This window comes from Artemia sp. Qi Xiang Cuo, chromosome 15 (assembly GCF_049724085.1).
Source record: "Artemia sp. Qi Xiang Cuo chromosome 15, ASM4972408v1, whole genome shotgun sequence".
NCBI classification, from domain to species: domain Eukaryota; kingdom Metazoa; phylum Arthropoda; class Branchiopoda; order Anostraca; family Artemiidae; genus Artemia; species Artemia sp. Qi Xiang Cuo.
In genome coordinates this window covers 20,399,170-20,421,539 of record NC_142808.1, presented here as the reverse complement: position 1 = coordinate 20,421,539, position 22,370 = coordinate 20,399,170, and the positions used below count along the sequence as shown (strand labels likewise).

The 22,370-nt window shown below is 34.4% G+C and overlaps 1 protein-coding gene across 1 annotated transcript; it reads left to right on the top strand.

The window, feature by feature from the left end:
• Window positions 1-3,094: 3,094 nt before the first annotated feature.
• LOC148943433 (uncharacterized) lies at window positions 3,095-22,336 on the top strand. Its single transcript, XM_089101799.1, has 4 exons — window positions 3,095-3,229; window positions 13,764-13,897; window positions 19,555-19,628; window positions 22,206-22,336. Exons 1-4 carry the CDS (start codon window positions 3,144-3,146, stop codon window positions 22,305-22,307), a joined length of 396 nt encoding a protein of 131 aa, XP_088957925.1. The 5' UTR covers window positions 3,095-3,143; the 3' UTR covers window positions 22,308-22,336.
• Window positions 22,337-22,370: the final 34 nt, after the last annotated feature.

Genomic DNA, 22,370 nt, shown 5'->3' with positions numbered 1-22,370 from the left:
AAGAGCGAGACATTGAGGAGGGGGACAGCCCCTTTCATATAGGGAATAATTTCTGTTCGTTTTAAGTTTAAATGTCGCTCCTTACTTTCAGTTAAAAAAACTTGTTTTTTTTATTTAATTTCTGAACGTTTTTAAATTAATGCAGGTTTTGATCTTAGCTCACCGTACATGAATAATTAAAACAAAATTTTCATATTAATTTACTTTTATTTAGTTAAATGGCTTTCTCGAAACTTGTGTAATTTTATTTACGAACGATTTTATTAGTAATAAATATACGTAACTTACGAATTAACTTACGTAACGAACTTCTATATTCATATATTTTTAATTTGTTTATTAGGGGGTTCGCCCTTTAGTCAATACTTTGCTCTTTCAGCGAAAGTTCGAATTTTGTTCCAATTCTTTAAAAATGACCACTTAATCACAAAGGCCGTTAATTACAATAAATAGCTATTATTACAGTAATAAAAAATCTTTGGCTTAAAAAGCAAGGTCTTGACTAAAGTGTGAACCCAATCATATATGTAATATTTTCTGTTCGTCTGAAGTTTCGATGTTGCTGCTATTGCAGTTGAAATACTTGTTTTTTTATATTAAATTTCTGATATTTTTTAAATAATGCTGGGAAGCCCGGCGTCCCCTTCATAGCAATGTCCCTTCCCCCATGAAAACTTCCTTCATGGAAAGATCCTCCCTCATAACCCCCGACCCACCCCCCTCCCCCACTACCGGGAAAAATCTCCCTAGAAAACATCTGTATACTTTCAAATAACCAATGCTATATGTTAACATAGGGTAAAATTCATAACTTTCAGCCCTCCCCCCGGGAATTTCGGGGGATTAAGTAATCCTAAAAGACATATTTATAATATTTTCGAACATGCTGAACAAAATGGCTATCTCAAATTATTGATCAGGTGACTTTGGGAAAAAAATGAGCGTGGAAGGGGGCCTAGTTGCCCTCCATTTTTTGGTGACTTAAAAAGGGCACTAGAACTTTTAATTTCCATTCCAATGAGCCCTCCCACGATATTATAGGACCACTAGGTCGATACGATCACCCCTGGAAAAAAAAAAAAATAAAATGAACACGCATCCGGGATCTTGCTTCTGGCAAAAAAAAATGCAAAATTCCACATTTTTGTATATGGAAGCTTGAAACCTCTACAGTAGGGTTCTCTGATACGCTGAATATGATGGTGTGATTTTCATTAAGGTTCTATAACTTTTAGGGCGTCTTTCCTCCTTTTTTTGAAAATCAGCCATAAAAAATAAAACAGGTAAAAAATAAAACAGTACTTTGGCATTATTCACATTCGTGTAGGAATGTTCAACTCTGTTGTCTGTTGCGCATGACCAAGCTGAGGGCTTAATTGGTTGTGTCAGCACGGCATTGGATATGATGGTCAAAATAAATATTTATTTTATAGTGTTATTTTTGGTAATTTGGGCTCTACGGTCACAATGCTATCACACCAATGTGAACAATCCATTAGTTGCCTCAGAATACGGTTCTATTGAAAAAAAGAAGAAAAGTATTTTTTTGTCAGAATCAGATTCAAGACCTTCATCCTTTTTTCCGACGGTAGCTGAAGCTTTTACTCTTTTCATGCGCAGCAGTAGTTATTCGTCTCCATGAATGCATGGGGAACTTTCTTGGGCCTGCTTTATATCATATTTGTTTTCATAATTCCACGTAAAGTTTCCGTCTAAAGCTTGTTCTGTCTGTCCATCTTTATCATTTTTACTGAACTAAAAGACCCTTCGACGACAATGTTGGAGAAGGAAGAGAAAGCACAAATATTCCTGCCGATATTAGATTTCCGTATAGCTCGGTTCCGGAAGAGTTTCTCTTAAAAAAAAAAAAAAAAAAAAAAAAAAAAAAAAAAAAAAAAAACAGTAGGTAACCACGTCCATATTTTCAACATTGATGAGACTGCTTTATCCACTCCTGTTTGATTTTGTTTCCATCCCATGACACTTTCTCATGCTTTCGAACATGCATATTGCACATATTATGGCTTGTCTTGAATTCTTCAATTATTTGCGACATGCGTTACTGGGAACGAAAAGCTGTTGGACTTAGTTGCAAACTCTTTGCAACTGCTGTAGTCTTCCAATCGTGGTCACGGTAATTATAAATCAAGACAGAAAATTGGTCATCAATCACACATGAGTTAAAGTACTCAAAATTGTGTGATTGATCCAATCACAAAATTATTCCAATCAATTACAAAAGTAATCCAAGCAATCAGACTGAGAGTCATAATAATGATGATTGCTGATATTTTTGCAAGGTTTTTCTTGTTTCAGCATTAAACCGTTGGAAAATAGGTTATTATAGGCAGCAAAGGAGCACTGCCTAAATAGAAAGTAATGTGGCATTCATGATTTCCTCTTTTTACGAGGCCACTTTGCATGTAAGAGGTGATTGCAATAACTTTGGAGGTGATTTATTTGATTGGAATTTAAAAGCCCTAGTACCCATTTTTAGTCGAAATAAATTAAATGGCAAACAGTCCCCCTCCCAAGCTCCTTTAAGCTAACAGCCCCCTAACCCTCAAAGGTGTTTGACCGAAATTTTGAGGTAGTCATTTTCTTCCAAGAATTGTTATAAGGTTCAATGAATATGCCTCGAGGAATCACTTGGCTCTCCAAAGCCTTTGGAACAGGAACTGTAATTGATGCAAGATTCACTTTTTTTAAATATATATTCTTAATATGGATTTATAAACAAGATCAGACCGGTCTGTTTTTGTTTATGCACCTTTTACTGTTGCTGTGGTTTCCGGCCGTGTGTTCAGTCATTCAACCAGTCACAAATCGTGGCTTTGAAATTGCCTCTAATAAAGAGGGAGTAAGTCTTTTCGGGATATCCTGACAGTGACCATTTGAATAATAATGGGAGCAGTAACTGTAACCTAGTAAATAGAGGATTGTTTCGCTTTGAAACTGGTATTTAGATGTTCAGCTGTATCTTTTGCTTGGGTGTATTCACTAACGATGTGAAGTAATCGAGTTTTTCTATGACTGTGAATTTAAGCAGCCGTGACATCTATAGTTTCTCAAAGCAGAATCTATTTTGAAATTTCAAATTGGCCCATACAAATTTAGACTGTTTAAGATAATCAAGGAAGTATATGATGAAAAAATCGCAAGAAAATACAGAAAATCAGTTAGCTGCAAGATGGCGAAAACATGGAGAACCAGCTGCTACTGCATTAGGGTAAATTTTCTACTGAAGCTTGTCTTGACCTAGGCTATTCAAAATTTGAACTTAGCCAATGCTACCATTTTTCGCCTAGTTTGTAGATTCATGGGTGTATTTCTAGCATGTTTTGTCCTAGATTTAACTTTACTAAAAGGGGAAATAGTAAAATATGGGCTTTTTGTTCTCTTGGAAAGTAGTTGTAGCCAATACATTAGATGTTAGGCATTTTGCTAGGCTAGACAAATAATTTATTGAAGACTCCTTTAAATAATTGGTAAAATTCTACTTTAGTTACTTTTGGCTATCTTGGAAAGGGGTTGGGTTAGGAAAATGAAACTTTCAGGGATGGATGTACATGCTAAGGTATGTCCCGGGAAGGTACTTTGAAGTACCTACCTCCACTCATCCCCCCCTCTATATAATGGTAAATTACTGCACATTACTAGTTGTTTTTAACTCCTATTTCATCCTATATTACTATCATAAATATAAATCACTCCTTACCTTACACAACTTCTGCGTTTAACCTTGTTCATTAAAATATATTCCAAAATCCTATTTAAATCCTAAGCCATTTAATTTTCAACCCATGCTGACTTTCTTTATGGTATATGAAACCAGGCTTGTTGTGATGTCACACTTGCCTTATCAGAAACCCTTACCCTTGAGGGTAGCAGGCACATGCCAAACACCTCTGTGTTGATAAGACCATTTAAACTGTATTAATTAGGGAAAGGATTTGACAAGAGAGACCAGTAAAAATAACCTAATTGTTTTTAGAGGACAAATTATGTCATGGGAAGATGTTTTTGAAATCCCTCTTCCACCCAAACTCAAAATTTTCAAAAATTCTACTTTAGAAGCTTTTAAAGTATTTCTAAAGTACTAAAAGATTGAGTGCTAAAAACATCAGAATCAACTTCAGAGGAGACGTTATGTCATGGGAAGAGGTTTTTAAAATCCCCCTTCCCCCCAAACTCAAAATTTTCAAAAATCATACTTCATTCGATATTTAAATTCTCCTACTACACTAAACTTGAGAGTTCAAAACAAATCATACTTGACGTCAGAGGTGGCTTTATATGACAGAGAGAGGTTTTTGATATACCCCTTTCCCCCGCACTCAAAATTTTCCTAATTTCTCAATGAGAAAATTTTAAAATATATATAAAGCACTAATAGATAGAGTGCTACAAGTTTCAGAATCAACTTCAGAGGACACGTTATGTCACGGGAAGAGGGTTTTAAAATCCCTCCTAACTCAAAATTTTCCAAAATTTTATTTTAAAAGATTTTTTAATTTTTCTAAAGTACTAATAGATAGAGTGCTAAAAACATCAAACTCAACTTCAGAGGACTCGTTATCTCACGGGAAGAGTTTTTTAAAATCCCCCTTCCCCCCAAGCTCAAAAATTTCCAAAATTATACTTTAGAAGCTGTTTAAATATTTCTAAAGCATTAATAGATAGAGCGCTATAAACATCAGAATCTACTTCAGAGGACACGTTATATCACGGGAAGAGGTTTTTAAAATCCCCCTTCCCCCCTAACTCAAAATTTTCCAAAATTTTATTTTAAAAGCTTTTTAAATATTTCTAAAGCACTAATAGATAGAGTAATAAAAACATCAGAATCGACTTCAGAGGACACATTATTTTAGGGGAAGATATTTTTTAAATCCCCCTGCCCCCCAAACTCAAAATTGTCCAAAATTCTACTTCAGAAGATATTTTAATTTTTTCTAAAGCTAAAAGACATAGAATACAACCAAAATAAGAATTAACTTTAGAGGACAATTTTTGTTATGGGAAGATGTTTTTGAAATCCCCCTTCCCCCCAAACTCAAAATTTTCCAAAATTCTACTTTAGAAGCTTTTCAAATATTTCTAAAGTACTAAAAGATAGAGTGCTAAAAACATCAGAATCAACCTCAGAGGAGACGTTATGTCACGGGAAGAGGTTTTTAAAATCCCCCTTCCCCCCAAACTCAAAATTTTCCAAAATTCTACTTTAGAAGCTTTTAAAATATTTATAAAGCAATAATAGATACAGTGCTAAAAACATCAGAATTGACTTCAGAGGACATGTTATTCCACGGGAAGAGGTTATTGAAATCCCCCTTCCCCCCAAACTCAAAATTGTCCAAAATTCTACTTTAGAAGCTTTTAAATATTTCTAAAGCACTAATAGATAGAGTGCTACAAAAACCAGAATCTACTTCATAGGACAAATTATGTTATGGGAATATGTTTTTGAAATCCCCTTTCCCCCCAAACTCAAAATTTTCCAAAATTCTACTTCAGAAGCTTTTTTAAATATTTCTAAAGCGCTAAGACATAGTACGCTACAAACAGCAGAATCGACTTTAGAGGACAATTTGTGTCATGGGAAGATGTTTTTGAAATCCCCTTCCCCCAAACTCAAAATTTTCCAAAGTTCCACTTTAGAAACTTTTTAAATATTTCAAAAGCACTAATAGATAGAGCACTACAAATATCAGAATCGACTTCAGAGGACAAATTATGTTACGGGAAGATGTTTTTGGAATCCCCCTTCTCCCAAACTCAAAATTTTCCAAAATTCTACGTTAGAATCTTTTTTAATATTTCTAAAACATTAATAGATAGAGTGCTGAAAATTTCAGAATCAACTTCAGAGGACAAGTTATATCACAGGAAGAGGTATTTAAAATCCTACTTCCACCATAACTAAAAATTTTCAAAAATTTTAGTTTAGAAGCATTTTAAATATTTATAAAGCACTAATAGATACAGCGCTACAAGTTTCAGAATCACACTTCAGAGGACACGTTATGTCATGGGAAGAGGTTTTTAAAATCCCCCTTCCCCCCTAACTCAAAATTTTCCAAAATTTTATTTTAAAAGATTTTTTAATTTTTCTAAAGCACTAATAGATAGAGTGCTAAAAACATCAGAATCGACTTCAGAGGACACGTTATATCACGGGAAGATGTTTTTAAAACCCCCCTTCCCCCAAACTCAAAATTTTCGAAAATTCTACTTTAGAAGCTTTTTAAATATTTCTGAAGCAGTAATAGATAGAGTGCTAAAAACATCAGAATCGACTTCAGAGGACACGTTATATCACGGGAAGAGGGTTTTAAAATCCCCCTTCCCCCTAACTCAAAATTTTCCAAAATTTTATTTTAAAAAGCTTTTTAAATATTTCTAAAGCACTAATAGATAGAGTGCTAAAAACATCAGAATCGACTTCAGAGGACAAATTATGGTACGGGAAGATGTTTTTGGAATACCCCTTCCCCCAAACTCAAAATTTTCCAAAATTCTACTTCAGAAGCTTTTTTAAATATTTCTAAAGCGCTAAGACATAGAACGCTACAAACAGCAGAATCGACTATAGAGGACAATTTGTGTCATGGGAAGATGTTTTTGAAATCCCCCTTCCCCCTAAACTCAAAATTTTCCAAAGTTCCACTTTAGAAACTTTTTAAATATTTCAAAAGCACTAATAGATAGAGCACTACAAATATCAGAATCGACTTCAGAGGACAAATTATGTTACGGGAAGATGTTTTTGGAATCCCCCTTCCCCCAAACTCAAAATTTTCCAAAATTCTACTTTAGAAGTTTTTGAAATATTTCTAAAGTATTAATAGATAGAGATATAAAAACATCAGAATAAACTTCAGAGGATATTTTATATGGGAGGACGAGATATTTAAAATCCCAATTCTCCCCTAACTAAAAAATTTCCCAAATTCTTCTTTATAAGCTTTTTTTATTATTTATAAAGAAATAATTGATACTGCGCTACAATTTTCAGAATCACACTTCAGAGGACACGTTATGTCACGGGAAGAGGGTTTTAAAATCCCCCTTCCCCCCTAACTCAAAATTTTCCAAAATTTTATTTTAAAAGCTTTTTTAATTTTTCTAAAGCACTAATAGATAGAGTGCTAAAACCATCAGAATCAACTTCAGATGACACGTTATATCATTGGAAGAGTTTTTTCAAATCCCCCTGGCCCCCAAGCTCAAAAATTTCAAAAATTATACTTTAGAAGCTTTTTTAATATTTCTAAAGCATTAATAGATATAGTGCTAAAAACATCAGAATCTACTTCAGAGGACACTTTATATCACGGGAAGAGGTTTTTAAAATCCCCCTTCCCCCCTAACTCAAAATTTTCCAAAATTTTATTTTAAAAGCTTTTTAAATATTTCTAAAGCACTAATAGATAGAGTGCTAAAAACATCAGAATCGACTTCAGAGGACAAATTATGGTACAGGAAGATGTTTTTGGAATACCCCTTCCCCCCAAACTCAAAATTTTCCAAAATTCTACTTCAGAAGCTTTTTTAAATATTTCTAAAGCGCTAAGACATAGAACGCTACAAACAGCAGAATCGACTTTAGAGGACAATTTGTGTCATGGGAAGATGTTTTTGAAATCCCCCTTCCCCCCAAACTCAAAATTTTCCAAAATTCTACTTTAGAAGCTTTTCAAATATTTGTAAGGCACTAATAGATAGAGTGCTAAAAACATTAGAATCGACTTCAGAGGACACGTTATATCACGGGAAGAGGTTTTTAAAAACCCCCTTCCCCCCAAACTCAAAATTTTCCAAAATTCTACTTTAGAAGCCTTTTAAATATTTCTAAAGCACTAATAGAAAGAGCACTACAAATATCAGAATCGACTTCAGAGGACAAATTAAGTTACGGGAAGATGTTTTTGGAATCCCCCTTCCCCCCAAACTCAAAATTTTCCCAAATTCTAATTTAGAATCTTTTTAAATTTTTATAAAGCACTAATAGATGTAGCGCTAAAAATCTAAGACTCGTCGTTATATGATAAATTTTTTTATGGGTAGATGTTTTTTGAAATTCCCCTTCCCCCCAAACTCAAAAATTTCTAAAATTCTAATTTAGGAGCTTTTCAAATATTTCTAAATCGCTAAGACAGAGAGTGCTAAAAATATTAGAATCGACTTTAGAGGACACGTTATATCACGGGAAGAGGTTTTTAAAATCCCCTTCCCCCCAAACTCAAAAATTTCCAAAATTTTACTTTAGAAGCTTTTTTAAATATTTCTAAAGCACTAATAGATAGAGCGCTACAAATTTCAGAATCGACTTCAGAGGGCACGTTATATCATGGGAAGAGGTTTTTAAAATCCTCTTCCCGTGATATAACGTGTCCTCTGAAGTCGATTCTGATGTCTTTAGCACTCTATGTTTTAGCGCTTTAGAAATATTTAAAAAGCTCCTAAAGTAGAATTTTAGAAAATTTTGAGTTTGAGGGAGAGGATTTTAAATACATCTTCTTGATATATTATGTGGTCTCAGAATTTGATTATTATGTTTTTAGCGCTCCGTATAGGAGCGCCTTAGAATTATTTTTAAATCTACTTCTGTATAAATTTAATTAATTTTTTTTTGGGGGGGAAGTGGGCATTAAGAACCCTCTTCCCATGATAAAATGTGTCCTCTGAAGTCGATTCTGATGTTTTTAGCACTCTATGTTTTAGCGCTTTAGAAATATTTAAAAAGCTCCTAAAGTAGAATTTTAGAAAATTTTGAGTTTGGGGGAAGGGGGATTTTAAAAGCCTCTTCCCGTGATATAACGTGTCCTCTGAAGTCGATTCTGAAATTTGTAGCGCTCTATCTATTAGTGCTTTAGAAATATTTAAAAAAGCTTCTAAAGTAAAATTTCGGAAAATTTTGAGTTTGGGGGGAAGGGGGATTTCAAAAACATCTTCCTGTGATATAACGTGTCCTCTGAAGTTGATTCTGATGTTTTTAGCACTCTATGTTTTAGCGCTTTAGAAATATTTAAAAACTCCTAAAGTAGAATTTTAGAAAATTTTGAGTTTGGGGGAAGGGGGATTTTAAAAGCCTCTTCCCGTGATATAACGTGTCCTCTGAAGTCGATTCTGATGTTTTTAACACTATCTATTAGTGCTTTAGAAATATTTTAAAAGCTTCTAAAGTAGAATTTTGGAAAATTTTGAGTTTAGGGGGAAGGGGGATTTCAAAAACATCTTCCCGTGATATAATGTGTCCTCTGAAGTCGATTTTGATGTTTTTAGCACTCTATCTTTTAGTACTTTAGAAATATTTTAAAAGCTTCTAAAGTAGAATTTTAGAAAATTCTAAGTTTGGATGGAAGCGGAATTTCAAAAACATCTTCCCATGACATAATGTGTCCTCTAAAAAGGATTGGGTTATTTTTACTGGTCTCTCTTGTCAAATCCTTTCCCTAATTAATACAGTTTAAATGGTCTTATCAACAGAGTTGTTTGGCATGTGCCTGCTACCCTTAAGGGTAAGGGTTTCTGATAAGACAAGTGTGACATCACAACAAGCCTGGTTTCATATACCATAAAGAAAGTCAGCATGGGTTGAAAATTAAATGGCTTAGGATTTAAATAGGATTTTGGAATATATTTTAATGAACAAGGTTAAACGCAGAAGTTGTGTAAGGTAAGCAGTGATTTATATTTATGATAGTAATATAGGATGAAATATGAGTTAAAAACAACTAGTAATGTGCAGTAATTTACCATTATATAGAGGGGGGATGAGTGGAGGTAGGTACTTCAAAGTGCCTTCCCGGGACAAACCTTAGCATGTACATCCATCCCTGAAAGTTTCATTTTCCTAACCCAACCCCTTTCCAAGATAGCCAAAAAGGAGAATTTACTAGGTAAAATTCTACTTTAGCTACTTTTGACTATCTTGGAAAGGGGTTAGGTTAAGAAAATGAAACTTTTAGGGATGGTTCTACAGACTGAAGCATGTCCTAGGAAGATATTCTGAAGTATCCACCTCCACTCCTTCTCCCTCTAGAGGATCCTGATCTTTGATGATCTTTAAAAATCTATGTGTTAAAGAGGTGAAACCTTGCAAGATAGATATGCTTAAATAAAATACAACAAAATGGTTTTTAGCTTCACAACTTTGCTCAATCCCAATATATAAGGTTTTAAAGATGTCCAAATAAATTTTCTAAATTTTGAAAATAAACTATTTATATGTCTTAAAATTCTGCTCAAATAACTGAAATTGCATTTTCACAGCTAAAACCAGAGAAAAAGAAACTGATAACTGAAAATTAAGGTAAAATGTTGTTTTGTCAAAATTTCAATGGGTATAGACCTGTCATGTAGGCAAATTTCATGACCCTTTAGAGGGAGAAGGAGTGGAGGTAAGTACTTCAAAATACCTTCCCGGGACACACTTTAGCCTGTAGACCCATCCCTGAAAGTCTCATTGTCCTAACCTAACCCCTTCCCAAGATAGCCAAAAGTAGCTAAAGTAGAATTTTAGCAAAGTTTATTTTAAGAGATTATTCAGGTAGCTAAGAAATAAACTTACCTCTAGAGTCAGAATTGCATAATCCAAATTTAACATGCATTTGCATTAGAAATGAACTTTAACCTCACCCCTATATATACCAATTCAGTGTATATATTTGCACATTAGGGGTAGAGGTAAAGTTCATTTCTGATTCAAATGAATGTTAGGACTAAATTTAGGTTCATAATGTAATTCTGACTATGTAGGTAAGTCTGAACTTTACTACCCCCTCCCCTAATCTGCAAATATATACCCTGAATTGGTATAGATATGGGTGAGGGTAAAGTTCATTTCAAACACAAATGCACGTTAAATTTGGATTCAGGATGCAATTCTGACTATAGAGGTAAGTTTATTTCTTAGCTACCTGAATAGTAAACCAGAATTAAACCCTACCTAGAACTAAACCAGAGAACCCCCCCCCCCCACCAACTATCCCTTATGGTGCAGTGTTGGAGTCTAGTTGTATTATACAAATCTCAAAGCAAAAATATAAGGCAACATCATTCAGCCAGGGGGGGGGGCAAATTTCTGCCAAGTAGGCAACTTTCTAAGACTTAGAAATGAGAAGTGGGTTAACATGGATGCTTGGCAATACCTTCCCAGAGAATGTTTTTGACCCTCAACTCATTACTAAAAGTTTCATTTTCCTAACCTAACCCCTTTTGAAGATAGCAAAAAGAAGCTAAACTAGAACTTAACTAAAGGTTAAAGTATAATGTTGTTTTGTCTAAGTTCCAATAGGTAAGCCTATAGACCTATTGTGTAGGCCAATTTCTAAGACATAGAAATCAGAAGAGAGTTAACATAGTAGCTTGGCAATACCGTGTTTAGTATCTCTAATGCTGAAGGTGGTGCCACAGCAATATCAGCGTTGCATCTTCCCCATCTGTATTTGGATTAAACAGGTCTTTAAATTGATTCTTCCAATGATTTACCTGGTACATAAGGAATCAAGTTTTCGTGGGAGTCTTTTTAGGGACCAGTGATAAGTGACTTTTTCCTGTTATTTCTTTGGGGTTTCTATTCAAACTTCGCTGTCATTATTTATAGATGCTTTATCTGTCTCTAAAGCAACTTTACCCCAGAATTGTTAGTGGTCCTGATGTAAGCTGATTTGATTTTATTTACTTGATGTTTTTTTTTGCTGGGGTTGATGCGTTTGATGCCTGTTATCTAGCCTTAATTAGCTTTATAGTTTTCTCTGAGATTTAGTTTTTTCTCAAATTTGCAGGAACATAGCTAACAACTTTAGAGGCCACCTGTTCAGTGGTGGGATTTTCATCACAGTCTGTCAGGCTTGCAAACTGGTTCTGTAACTTCAAGCAGAAGTCTTTCTTCACTGTTGGAATTTTCAGTTGCTCGACGTCTTACTTCCTTTTTGGGGATTGTATCTTTCTCACACTCAGCTCCAGAAGCATTTTTGCACATACAAGCATGTGATCACTTCCATATTTTGATTCCGATCATGCTCCTCTGTAAGCTCCTTGATGACTGAGGAGTGGCAACGCGGACAGATCAATATATGGTCAATTTGGGCAGCTGCGGAGCCATCGTTTGAGTGCAAAGTTATCCTTTGAGAGGGTTTGTACTGGAACATGCTGTTGGGGATGGTTATGTTATGGGATCTTGTGAACTGGAGCAGTCTAACCCCGTTGGAGCAGTGCTGGCCCTAAGTGAACAGACAAACAATATCATGAACATTGAGGTTTCTTGAGCCAAATGCAGGAGTTCCATTCACCTACTAAAATCAGGAAATCTCATTTGGGACATTTCTGAATTGTAATCTCCAGATCATTATAGAATGAGTCCTTATTAGTATCTGTTGCCACTCTCGTTAGTGTGTAGACGAAAATGATGGAGATGTTGGATAGTCTTCCTTTCAGTCATAGTCTAGCTATTTTGGGGTTCACTGGATCCCATGCAAGAAGGGCATTTTGTGCATGACAGCAAATCATAAAGCGAACTCCATGGTTGCCGGATCCAACATATGCATCAGAGTTGAAGAATAAGTTCGAGTTGATGGAGTAATGGGCTGGTATGTTTTCTTTGACCAGTCCATTCAATTTTGTCTCTGGCAGACAAGGAACATCTCCTTTGTTACGATTCATTTCCATAGCCATAACTAGTCTTGATGATTCTCTCTTCAACAATCTCACATTCCAGCTATAAATTCGGGATTCATCATTCTGTAGTTCACAGGGAATAACTCATTCACTTGTCGATCTCACCGCTATTCCAGGGAGCGGGATCGTGTCACTTGAAACCAGGGATGCCGTAGTAGGCAGAATATTTCTTTGAGTACTCAATTTTTCAACGATTTTTTTGGAGAATTTATTTAACCAACGGGTTCCCTCCTCCCTTTTCAACGCAGGCCTGGGACCAGCTATGGTGGAGATAATACTTGTTTAGGCCTGGGCTTGATTTATAAAACAATCAGAAATCAGCTAAAATAAACAAGTTTTTTTCAACCGAAATTAAGGAGCAGCATTAAAATTTGAAACTAACAGATACTATTGGGTGTAAAAGAGGGACTGCCCTTCCTCAATACCTTAGTCTTTAAACTGAAGTTTGATTTTTTGTTCCAGTTCTTTAAGAACAATTACTGAAGCACAAGCGCCATTGAATTATGATTAAGATGGTTAAAAAAAAAAAAAATAGTGATAGCCAGTGGTTTAGGAAGGGGGCAGCTCCCCTCTAATATAGGATAATATCTGTTTGTCTTAATTTTTAATGTCGTTCCTTGCTTTCAGTTGAATTTTTTTACTTTATTTAATTCAGTCAGTAGAGTGTGTCATGGGATCTTAAATTCAGGCCCCACACTTGATGTTTTTCGTCGTTAAAAGGTACAAATATAGATAACATATTCTTTTCATTGTAAAAAATGTATTTATGGAGAAAATCAATACTGTGCTATTTTACGCATGTCGCTGGATGAAGAATTTGATTAAAGGGTGTTTGTGTTTTGTTTTTTCTTATTTCTATGCCTGTTGTCTGATAGACTTTACTTCTAGTTACTCATAATATTTTATTTTAATGCTCTGTATTATTGACATTGTGCAAGATATGTATAGTAGTGCTGTATGTTTATCATAGGAAAAAAATAAGTTTCTTATTTTATAGCTTTATAATAAAACATATCTCAGTTTAGTAGAAGCTTGGTATTTTCGAGTATATAAGTTTAATTGTACGTTTTTTTTTTCAGATTCAACAATTCAATCAATACATCACTGAATATAAGTCGTAATGTAGCTAATACTGCACCATCAAAGACACCAAACAAAAAAGGAGATGATGGAAAACATAAAACACCATCAAAAACTCCAAGGAAATCACCCAGTAAGCTATTAAAGAAAAAGTAAACTGGTATTTGCCTGTAGACAGCATGTGTTTCTGCAAGTTCCTTTAACTTTTTCTTCCATGCAGTGAGCAACAGGCCCATTTTCAAAAGGATGGCATTTGAACTCATGTTCACCTCCCATCCTTGTAAAAGCAACTATTTCTTCATGGAAAACATGAATTTCTCCATCCAGCTCTACTCTGGTCTCAAGGCAGAGTTGAGCTAGGGCTCTTCAAGTTCAACAGAAGATCGACGAGAGGAGGCTGGAAGCTAAGCATACTTTCATAACATAAAAAAAAAAAAATCTGTTCCAAAATACACTTTCACATGCATGGATGAATTATTTTCAGCTTTCATTCTTGTGACATTGGGCCAAAGGTTTCCTAAGGTGCTTGAATCTGGCAAAACTGGTTATTTTGGCACCTACTTCCAGGAGAGTGTGTGGTGAATAGAAGTCGCCCATCCATGTGCATTTGCAGTTTCGTGCTGGATTTGCTCAGTGAAAGGGCGTTTTTATTTCCATCTTCTTCTAATCCTTCTATTGTTGAACTTGATGAAGAATTCTAGCTTAATTTTGCCTTACGACCTGGATGGGGATAATGAATATAGAACTGGGTGAGGAAAATGAATCCACCTTTTTATTGAACAAATAATTGTTCAAATATTGAACAAATAAGGATGAAAACTGAACGTGAGTTCAACTGCCGTCCTCGTGAAAATGATCACTGGGTCTGCGTCTCTGTTACCACCATTGAGTGTTGATGCTTGGTGGTTGTTTACTCGCTAACGTATTTCAACCCTATTTCTCTACTATCTGAATTCTATTCGTGTAATAAATATATGGCCAAACCGTTGTACTGTTGTCACGTTTAAAGAATTTTCTAGAGGCAAGCGTTTTCGCTTATAATTGAAACTATAGCATAGCACATGAGAAGTTCCCGATCCTCGTAATTGGTTTTTAGGGCCCTCCTGTGCTTCCCATAACTCAAAATTTTGCTCAAAGCAAGGTTAAAGTTATATCCTGAAATTTTCTGTGTAGACATATGTCGATATCCAAAATTGCAGTTTTGTTACTGATTTTAAGTTCGTGCTTCATTTGAGTAGATATTATCTGTCCTCAAATTTTATGATTTTAGCTTGAACTTTCCCCGAAGCAAAGTTTTTTCGGGATCCTGAGGTGTTCTTTGTAGACATATTGCGGTATCTCAAACTGGGGCTATTTTAACATTATTTAAAACGTTTATTTATTATTATTGTTTTAAATTATGTCACATTAATAAGGTTAACTAATATTTATTATTCAAAATTTATTCATTTACTTTTCTAAAATGCTATTAAAAGTGCTATTCATTTTAATTTCAAGGTTCATTTAAATTGATATTTTTTTTTATTCTTATATAATTTTTATGTTATGATTTTAAAGAGTGAATAACTGCTAATTCGTGCTAGGTTCAAGCGATTTATGGTGAGCCAAGTCCAAAAAGTGGTTTACTTTGCAGTCAGTGGTATAACAAGAAAATAAAGGGGCTCTAAAATGCCCCCCCCCTCCTATTTTTTTGAATTACAGATAAGTATGTGTTCTTAGAAAATGTAAAAAAAACAAGCAAGTTTTTTCAACTGAAAGTAAGGAGCAACATTAACGGTTAAAACGAACAGAAATTATTACGTATATGAGGGGATTTGCCCCCTAGTCAATACCTCGCTCTTTACGCTAAGTTCAAGTAAAGCTCAATTCTTTAACATTATCACCCTATGAATTAATTTCTTTTGAGAAATAAAAAAATAAGCCTATGTCACATTTTGTGCATTTTATCATGCTGTGGGAGCAATGAGTCATCTTTACGTGTCAGGTAGGGTAGCAGCTTTAGTCATCAGACCTAACGTGAACAGCAGGTGGAAAGTCTGATCTTTGCTTCTTAATGGCTGAGGTAACTGTTGTTTCTTTAAAGGTGTCCCTTCCATATTTTGTGGTTTGGGTCCTTAAAGTTAGTCCACTAAACAAAGTAAACTTGAAATGGAGCAAGCTGAGCTCCAATAGTGGCCTGGCCTGCTTGTACACTCAGTGCTATAATGGAGTTTCCCAATGCTGAGAACCATAATGTTGAAGAAGTTCCACACATACTATTTCCTTATCTTGAAGTCAATCCTGTTTAGTTCCAGGAATATATTGAACGTGTCTGCTCAATCCATATATCTATTGTATTCTCTCATCAAAAAACGCTTTGAAACATCAGTTTGCAGCTTTGAAGGTTTTTACCAGCACTTACCATTGTCAACTATGTGGGCGCATAGGATGAAAGAATATGGACTCACTTGCTGTGATGTTCTTTTATTGCATACAGTTGAACTCTGTCACCCGCCAGTCGTGCGACGCTTGACCGCGATGCTTGGAGTCTTGTCGTTTTCCATGGTAAATCCTTCCGGTTTGTTAGTGTGAACAGTTAGAGTGTATGAACAACCTCATTATTCTACGTCTGAGTGACGGCCAAGACAGGAAGCCATATGATTTATTACTGCTTGTATTTCTGATATTTTGGGATATAGATAGAATAGAATTTTATTTTTAAAATTTCTTTCACAGCATGTTTTGCCGAATTTGATTTTTTCGTCCAAAAAAAAAAAAACCTTAAATATATATATGATAGGCAAGCCTCGCCACACAATCAGACGGCATTGCAAGCCTAGAGATTTCTGCAGTACCCATGCATATATTAACCTTGAAGTTGTAAATGAATCTTCTTGCTTCAGCTCGCAGCTCGCACTACCTCATAACTTCACTTCTGTGTCTTGTTTGTGTCTTAGTGGAATTCTAGCTTCAACGAGACAATCCTTTCGCCTACACAATAACTATGTTCCCGAGGAGTTTTTTAAAAGTTTTTTTTTTCGATGGGATAATATTTTTCGAAGGGATAATATATATATATATATATATATATATATATATATATATATATATATATATATATATATATATATATATATATATATATATATATATATATATATATATATATATATATATATATATATATATATATATATATATATATATATATATATATATATATATATATATATATATATATATATATATATATATATATATATATATATATATATATATATGTAGTATCTTTAGGTTGGTTCAAAATTTACTCCCCAAAAACCAAAAAACAACACATAAAAAATCGTATACGCAATTAAAACCACGCTATATATCTACAGCAGTGTGTTGAATCATCCCGTAAAACGGGTTTGTTCAGTCGTTCTGGTTTATCTCAAAAAAGTTGAGATAACCCTTATCTCAAGGGTTTGTCATAACGTCAAAACTTGTATGGGTTTCAGTTCTTGAGTTGAGTGCATCTTGGTTTTAAAAGTTCTGAAATATTTTAAACCTCTATGATGATGGTTCATGATGCTACTTTTAATTCATCCATTCCAGGTAATAACATGAAAACATTAAAACAAAAAAATGCATTTCCATTAACAATGGCTTTTTCCGGTATTTTCATTGGAGAAAATTGTAAAAAACAACAAAATTCCCCCCCCCCCTAGATTAAAAAATCAACAGCAGATTAAAACCCTTCCCCTATATTTTCGTCAACGTGTCAATTGATCCTTCGCCAATCGATGCTACTGTTGAAAGATCTTAAGCCGAACTGGCCAGCCATGACAAAAACCAACAAACAGAAAAATCTCAGTGAAAAAAAAAACAACAAACGAGACTGCGGCCAGTGGAGAGAAAAGATAAGACAAATGCAGTTGTCTTTTATGCAAAACAACGCGGAAATATCCGCGTTGTTTTGCATTTGTTTTTTCTTTTTCTCCACTGGTCGCAGTCTCGTTTGTTTTTTTTTTTTCATTGAGATTTTTCGCTGTTGGTTTTTGTCGATGCTACTGTGCATATGTTTCTTTTGCCAATGTCTTGTCCTTCAAATCAAACAGCGCTTTTGCTATTTTACAAGGTTTTGAACAATAGGGCAAATGATCGCATCCTAAAAGTGGCCACTTTCTGGACTCGGTTGTGGCCACTTAGCAGTCAAACTGAAACTTATTTTTACGACAATGTTGATAGAAACGACATGACCCCATTTGGTCAATGGTACGATTCAATGTGCATTCTTCTAAAGCAGGTGCTGAGTTATGTTTCAAACATTGTTAAATTAAACAGGTGGTTTAATTTGAAAAATGTTAGAGATGAAAATTTGTCATTTTTTAAATATTAGAGTACATGTACTGGGTAAAGCTTTGTCTCATTCCTTTTCTTTGGCCTGCTGTATGAACTTGATATTAAGTAAGTAACACGGGGTTCATTTAAAAATAAAGTATACATCTTCGATTCCCTGAAGCAAACTTGTACGGGAGAAAACCTTCCGAATAAATCAATAAACCAAAAAAAATAAGGTTTTGAAGGTATTGTTCGTTATAATTATTGGTTATAAAAATAGTGCTCGCTACCTTCATTCCGCACTGGTTGTGAAGAAAAAAATTGCACTGTTTTAATATGTAGAAAGGATTTCAATTTTGGTCTCTTCTACACTTACAGGAACATGTACCAATTAAATATTTAATAGCGATAAGAGGTGTTTGTTTATTCCAATTTTACACCACTAAAATACTCAGCAGATTAATGCTGGAGCGTTTAAAAGCCATATTGTCAACTTTCAACTCAGATTAAGGAAAATATCATAAACTGAGATTCAGCATCTTCCACTGTTTTTATTTAACGCAGGCTTTCGAACCTCATATGAATTCAAGGTCTTTGGCACTTTCTTTGTCGCTTTGGTATCTCACATAAATCAGAAAGATATTAAGAGACGCATGGGGCTTACCAACTCAGTTTTAAAGCCTTGATGTCTATCTTGAAGAGCAAGAATTTTTCGTTACTACTGAAAAAAAAGCTCTTCAAAAGACTAATTATTTTGCTTCCTGTATACGCGTATGAATCACGGGCCCTAAAAAAAGACGATTAACGTTGCCTAGCTGTATTTGAAACAAATTTGCTTCGCCGTACTGCTGGCATTAAGTATATGAATAGAGTTCCCTGTAGGCTATTAGGCTGTTTGAAAACTTCAAGTTCAATCACGCCATACTTGACTAAATAACACTGCAGCAACTTAGGTGGCTAGGCTACACGCAACGGATGGAAAATCTAATCTACCAAAAATTCTCGTCCCAGAGGTCGCCCCCGAAGAGATGGAAAGATAACTTCTCAGCACTTAATCTGTCTTAACTTTCCGGCCTGGCTAAAGATAGATACTCATAAAGATGTCACATGAATAATATAGTAAATGAGAGAAGCTCTAAAACAATCTTTGAGGACGGATGGGAGGCTCGAGTCAAGTAAGGTTTTATGGAACAGAAGTAATGAATGTTCATCATTAATAATGATTTGCTTCTGAAACGCCAGCAGATAGACCAGATGTATCGTTTATGTTTTAAAATTTACTCTTTTATGTTTATTATCTTTTTATGTTTATTATGTTATGTTTATGTTACGTTTATCTTTTTATCTATTTTTTATTTTTTATCTATTTTATCTATATGTTATGTTATGTTTATGTTATGTTATCTTTTTATGTTTATGTTTATTATATTATCTTTTAAATTACTCTTTTATGTTTGTAAATTTACTCTTTATTTGCTTAACTTTCAGGTCGAGATGGGATTACTGGTGACAGATTTATTCCAAGTAGAATTGGCTCTCAATACGATATTGCACATGCTTTGGTAATTTTTTCCTCTCCTTTTTTGAAATTAATATATATTGCTTTTATGCTATAAAAATCGACTTTTTGGTTTTTATGACGTCAGTTAATCAGATTTTTTTCTTACTTGGCGAAACTCTGCAACTGAGTCTTTCTTTTAATATCGAGAGTTGTTACTCAACAAAAACATTTAGACTAGGATCTAGCCTATGCTAGATCCTCCACTAAACCTGTCTATTGGCGGAGATGCTTTTCTAGACATATAAAAATGGTTATTTTCTAAGATTTTCTGTTAGTTGTTTCAAAGTCATGTAGTTCTTTGGGCAGTGCCACGTTCTTGTCACTGTTGCCACATTGAACCGTGTAAACTAAATGAGTAAAATTATTAGTTAAATTTTATAACGCTTTTCATCGGACTAATAAATTGTTAATTCCGAAAGACAACTACACCTGCAACTGAAAGCTACACCTTCTTTAGCTGTGAATTGCCGTTCGTTTTCAGCGTATTTTGTGCTGGTTTTTACCCACGTTTCTTCTTTTTTGAAGTTTGCTGCCAACTTAGCTCTCTCTTTGTATCTAGTTCTCTCTCTTTTTATTCTTTTTCGTTTTTTTTTAGTTCGATAACCAAAAACTGCATAACTGCATATCGAGGTCTTTCATTAAAAATTGGAATCCAAATTTTTCCTGCTTTTGTAAGATTATAATTGGTTGTGTAAGTTTTTCAATTACCCATTGTCGAAGAAGGCTTTAAGGAAGGATGTAAGGGAAATTCGAGCTTCTTTGGAGAACGTACAGAGGAACCCTTTTAATAGATTGGGATGGAGGAGCGTGCGTAGCTGCGATGGCCTTACGCGGCTTGCTGCTGCAGTGAGTTGTTAGTAGTAGTTAATAATTCAAACAATTAGATTTCATTTTCACTGTCCTTTTTTTTTAACTTTCTAGAAATAATGAGAATTTGGGTGCCTATCTTTCCGAGCCCTAAGTGATCTATCTATAGCTAGAAAACTGGGAAATCACAATCCAACGATTATGTCACGTAGTCATTTTGTGTTTAGATTCGGTGTTTCTTTTTGTGTTTTTGTGTTTAGTGTCATTTTGTGTTTAGATCAATTTTCGTATTGCACTAGTTGTTACTGTTTTTTAAGTACTAAGAGAACTTTCAAAAAACCATTGTTACTGAAAAAAGTTTTACGGGTATGCCCCATCTCCCCACAAGTGAGGAGAAAAATGTCTTATACTATTGTCAATATGTACTAGTTTATCTATTACCAAACTTTGAAACATTCCTTGTTAAAATTTGTCACTATTTTCTGTTAGCGATAATAGAAATATTTTTTGTCTGCAGTGGCCAAAAGGCTGTTCTGATAAAATAGTGACAAGATAATGCATATTATAAGAAGGATACAGAGGTTGGAAGTAATGGCGTCTATTCATAAAAATTTAGGGGGGAATAATATATGTTTCAGTATCAGGAGGGGTCAACTTTATTTTCATTTTTTCTGTGTAAAATACCAAAAAGAATCTGTCTTTAAATGAAAATACCCGCCAGAAAGCCTTCTTAATTCACGCCACTGGTCGAGACTGTAGGTATTGCACAAAGTACAAAGCGAGAGAATCAAACAGTTGGTGGTAACGAACTGTAGTTAGGAGTGATGCAGCTCAATAGTAACCGAATTTCTAAATGACGGAATTTTTATACCAATAATACATCAAAAGAGCACCTTGCTCTTTACGCTAAAGTGTTTTATTACTTTAAAAAGTAGAGTTGTGACATAGAGCCAAACTTTAGCGTAAAGAGCGAGGGGTTGAGAGTGGGCAACCACGATCATATGCGGAGTATTTTCTGTTCAGCTTAAGTTTTCTTGTCGCTTCTTACTTCCACTTGGAAAAACTTGATTTTTTATTTAATAAAAGGAATAGGCTGTAAGAATACTATTAGGGTCTAAAAAGTAATTTAGTGTTTTTTTCGGTTGTGAAACAGGGAGTTTATTTTATTCAAGTCGTAACCCTGAACTCATGGAAAAAAATAGCGGAGATGCTACTTGTTAAAAAAAAAAATATCATTTAGGGTTTTTTGGCTCATGTTCTTTACTATTGTTTTTGTTGTTGTTGCTGTTATTTTTAAGATTGGTACCCATCCAGCCCATTCTTAGGAGAAAAAGAACATCTAATCTCCACTAGATAGTAGGTTAATCTTTGTTAATTGAATACAAGGTCTTTTAAGATATCCTGTGTTTTAATCTATAATTTGTCTGTTTACCTTCCTTTTTGGTTTATCCAAAGCAGTCTTCTTTTTTTTTCTTACTACTATATTCTCTGAGGCCAACCTGACTCTTGTACATGATAATGGTAATAAGCTTACCTAAGCTATGGATGTCAGGTATTGTGTTATCTTGGAACGATAATTTCGACAGGACCTGTGCCTGTCGAATTTTTATTCGATAATGGCTTATTACCATTATCATGTTTTCTTACTACGAATTTCCTTTTATTCTGAACAAAAAGTCTGTTTTTTTGGTTGGTGACAAAAGATAAATACTTCTTTTCTTGATTAAAATTTTCATTTTGTGGTCATAATTATTATTATTTTCTTGTCTAGATCCTTCAAGAAAACCAGACTGACTCCCAGCTTTTGAGCCCATCAACATTAGAACAGCAGCGGTTAATTGGAGAAGTTTTTAAATTGCAACGAGATGAATAAATCAAAATCTTGTCATATGCTACGAAACCCTGCCGCTCCAGAGGTAGTATCCAACCCTTTTTC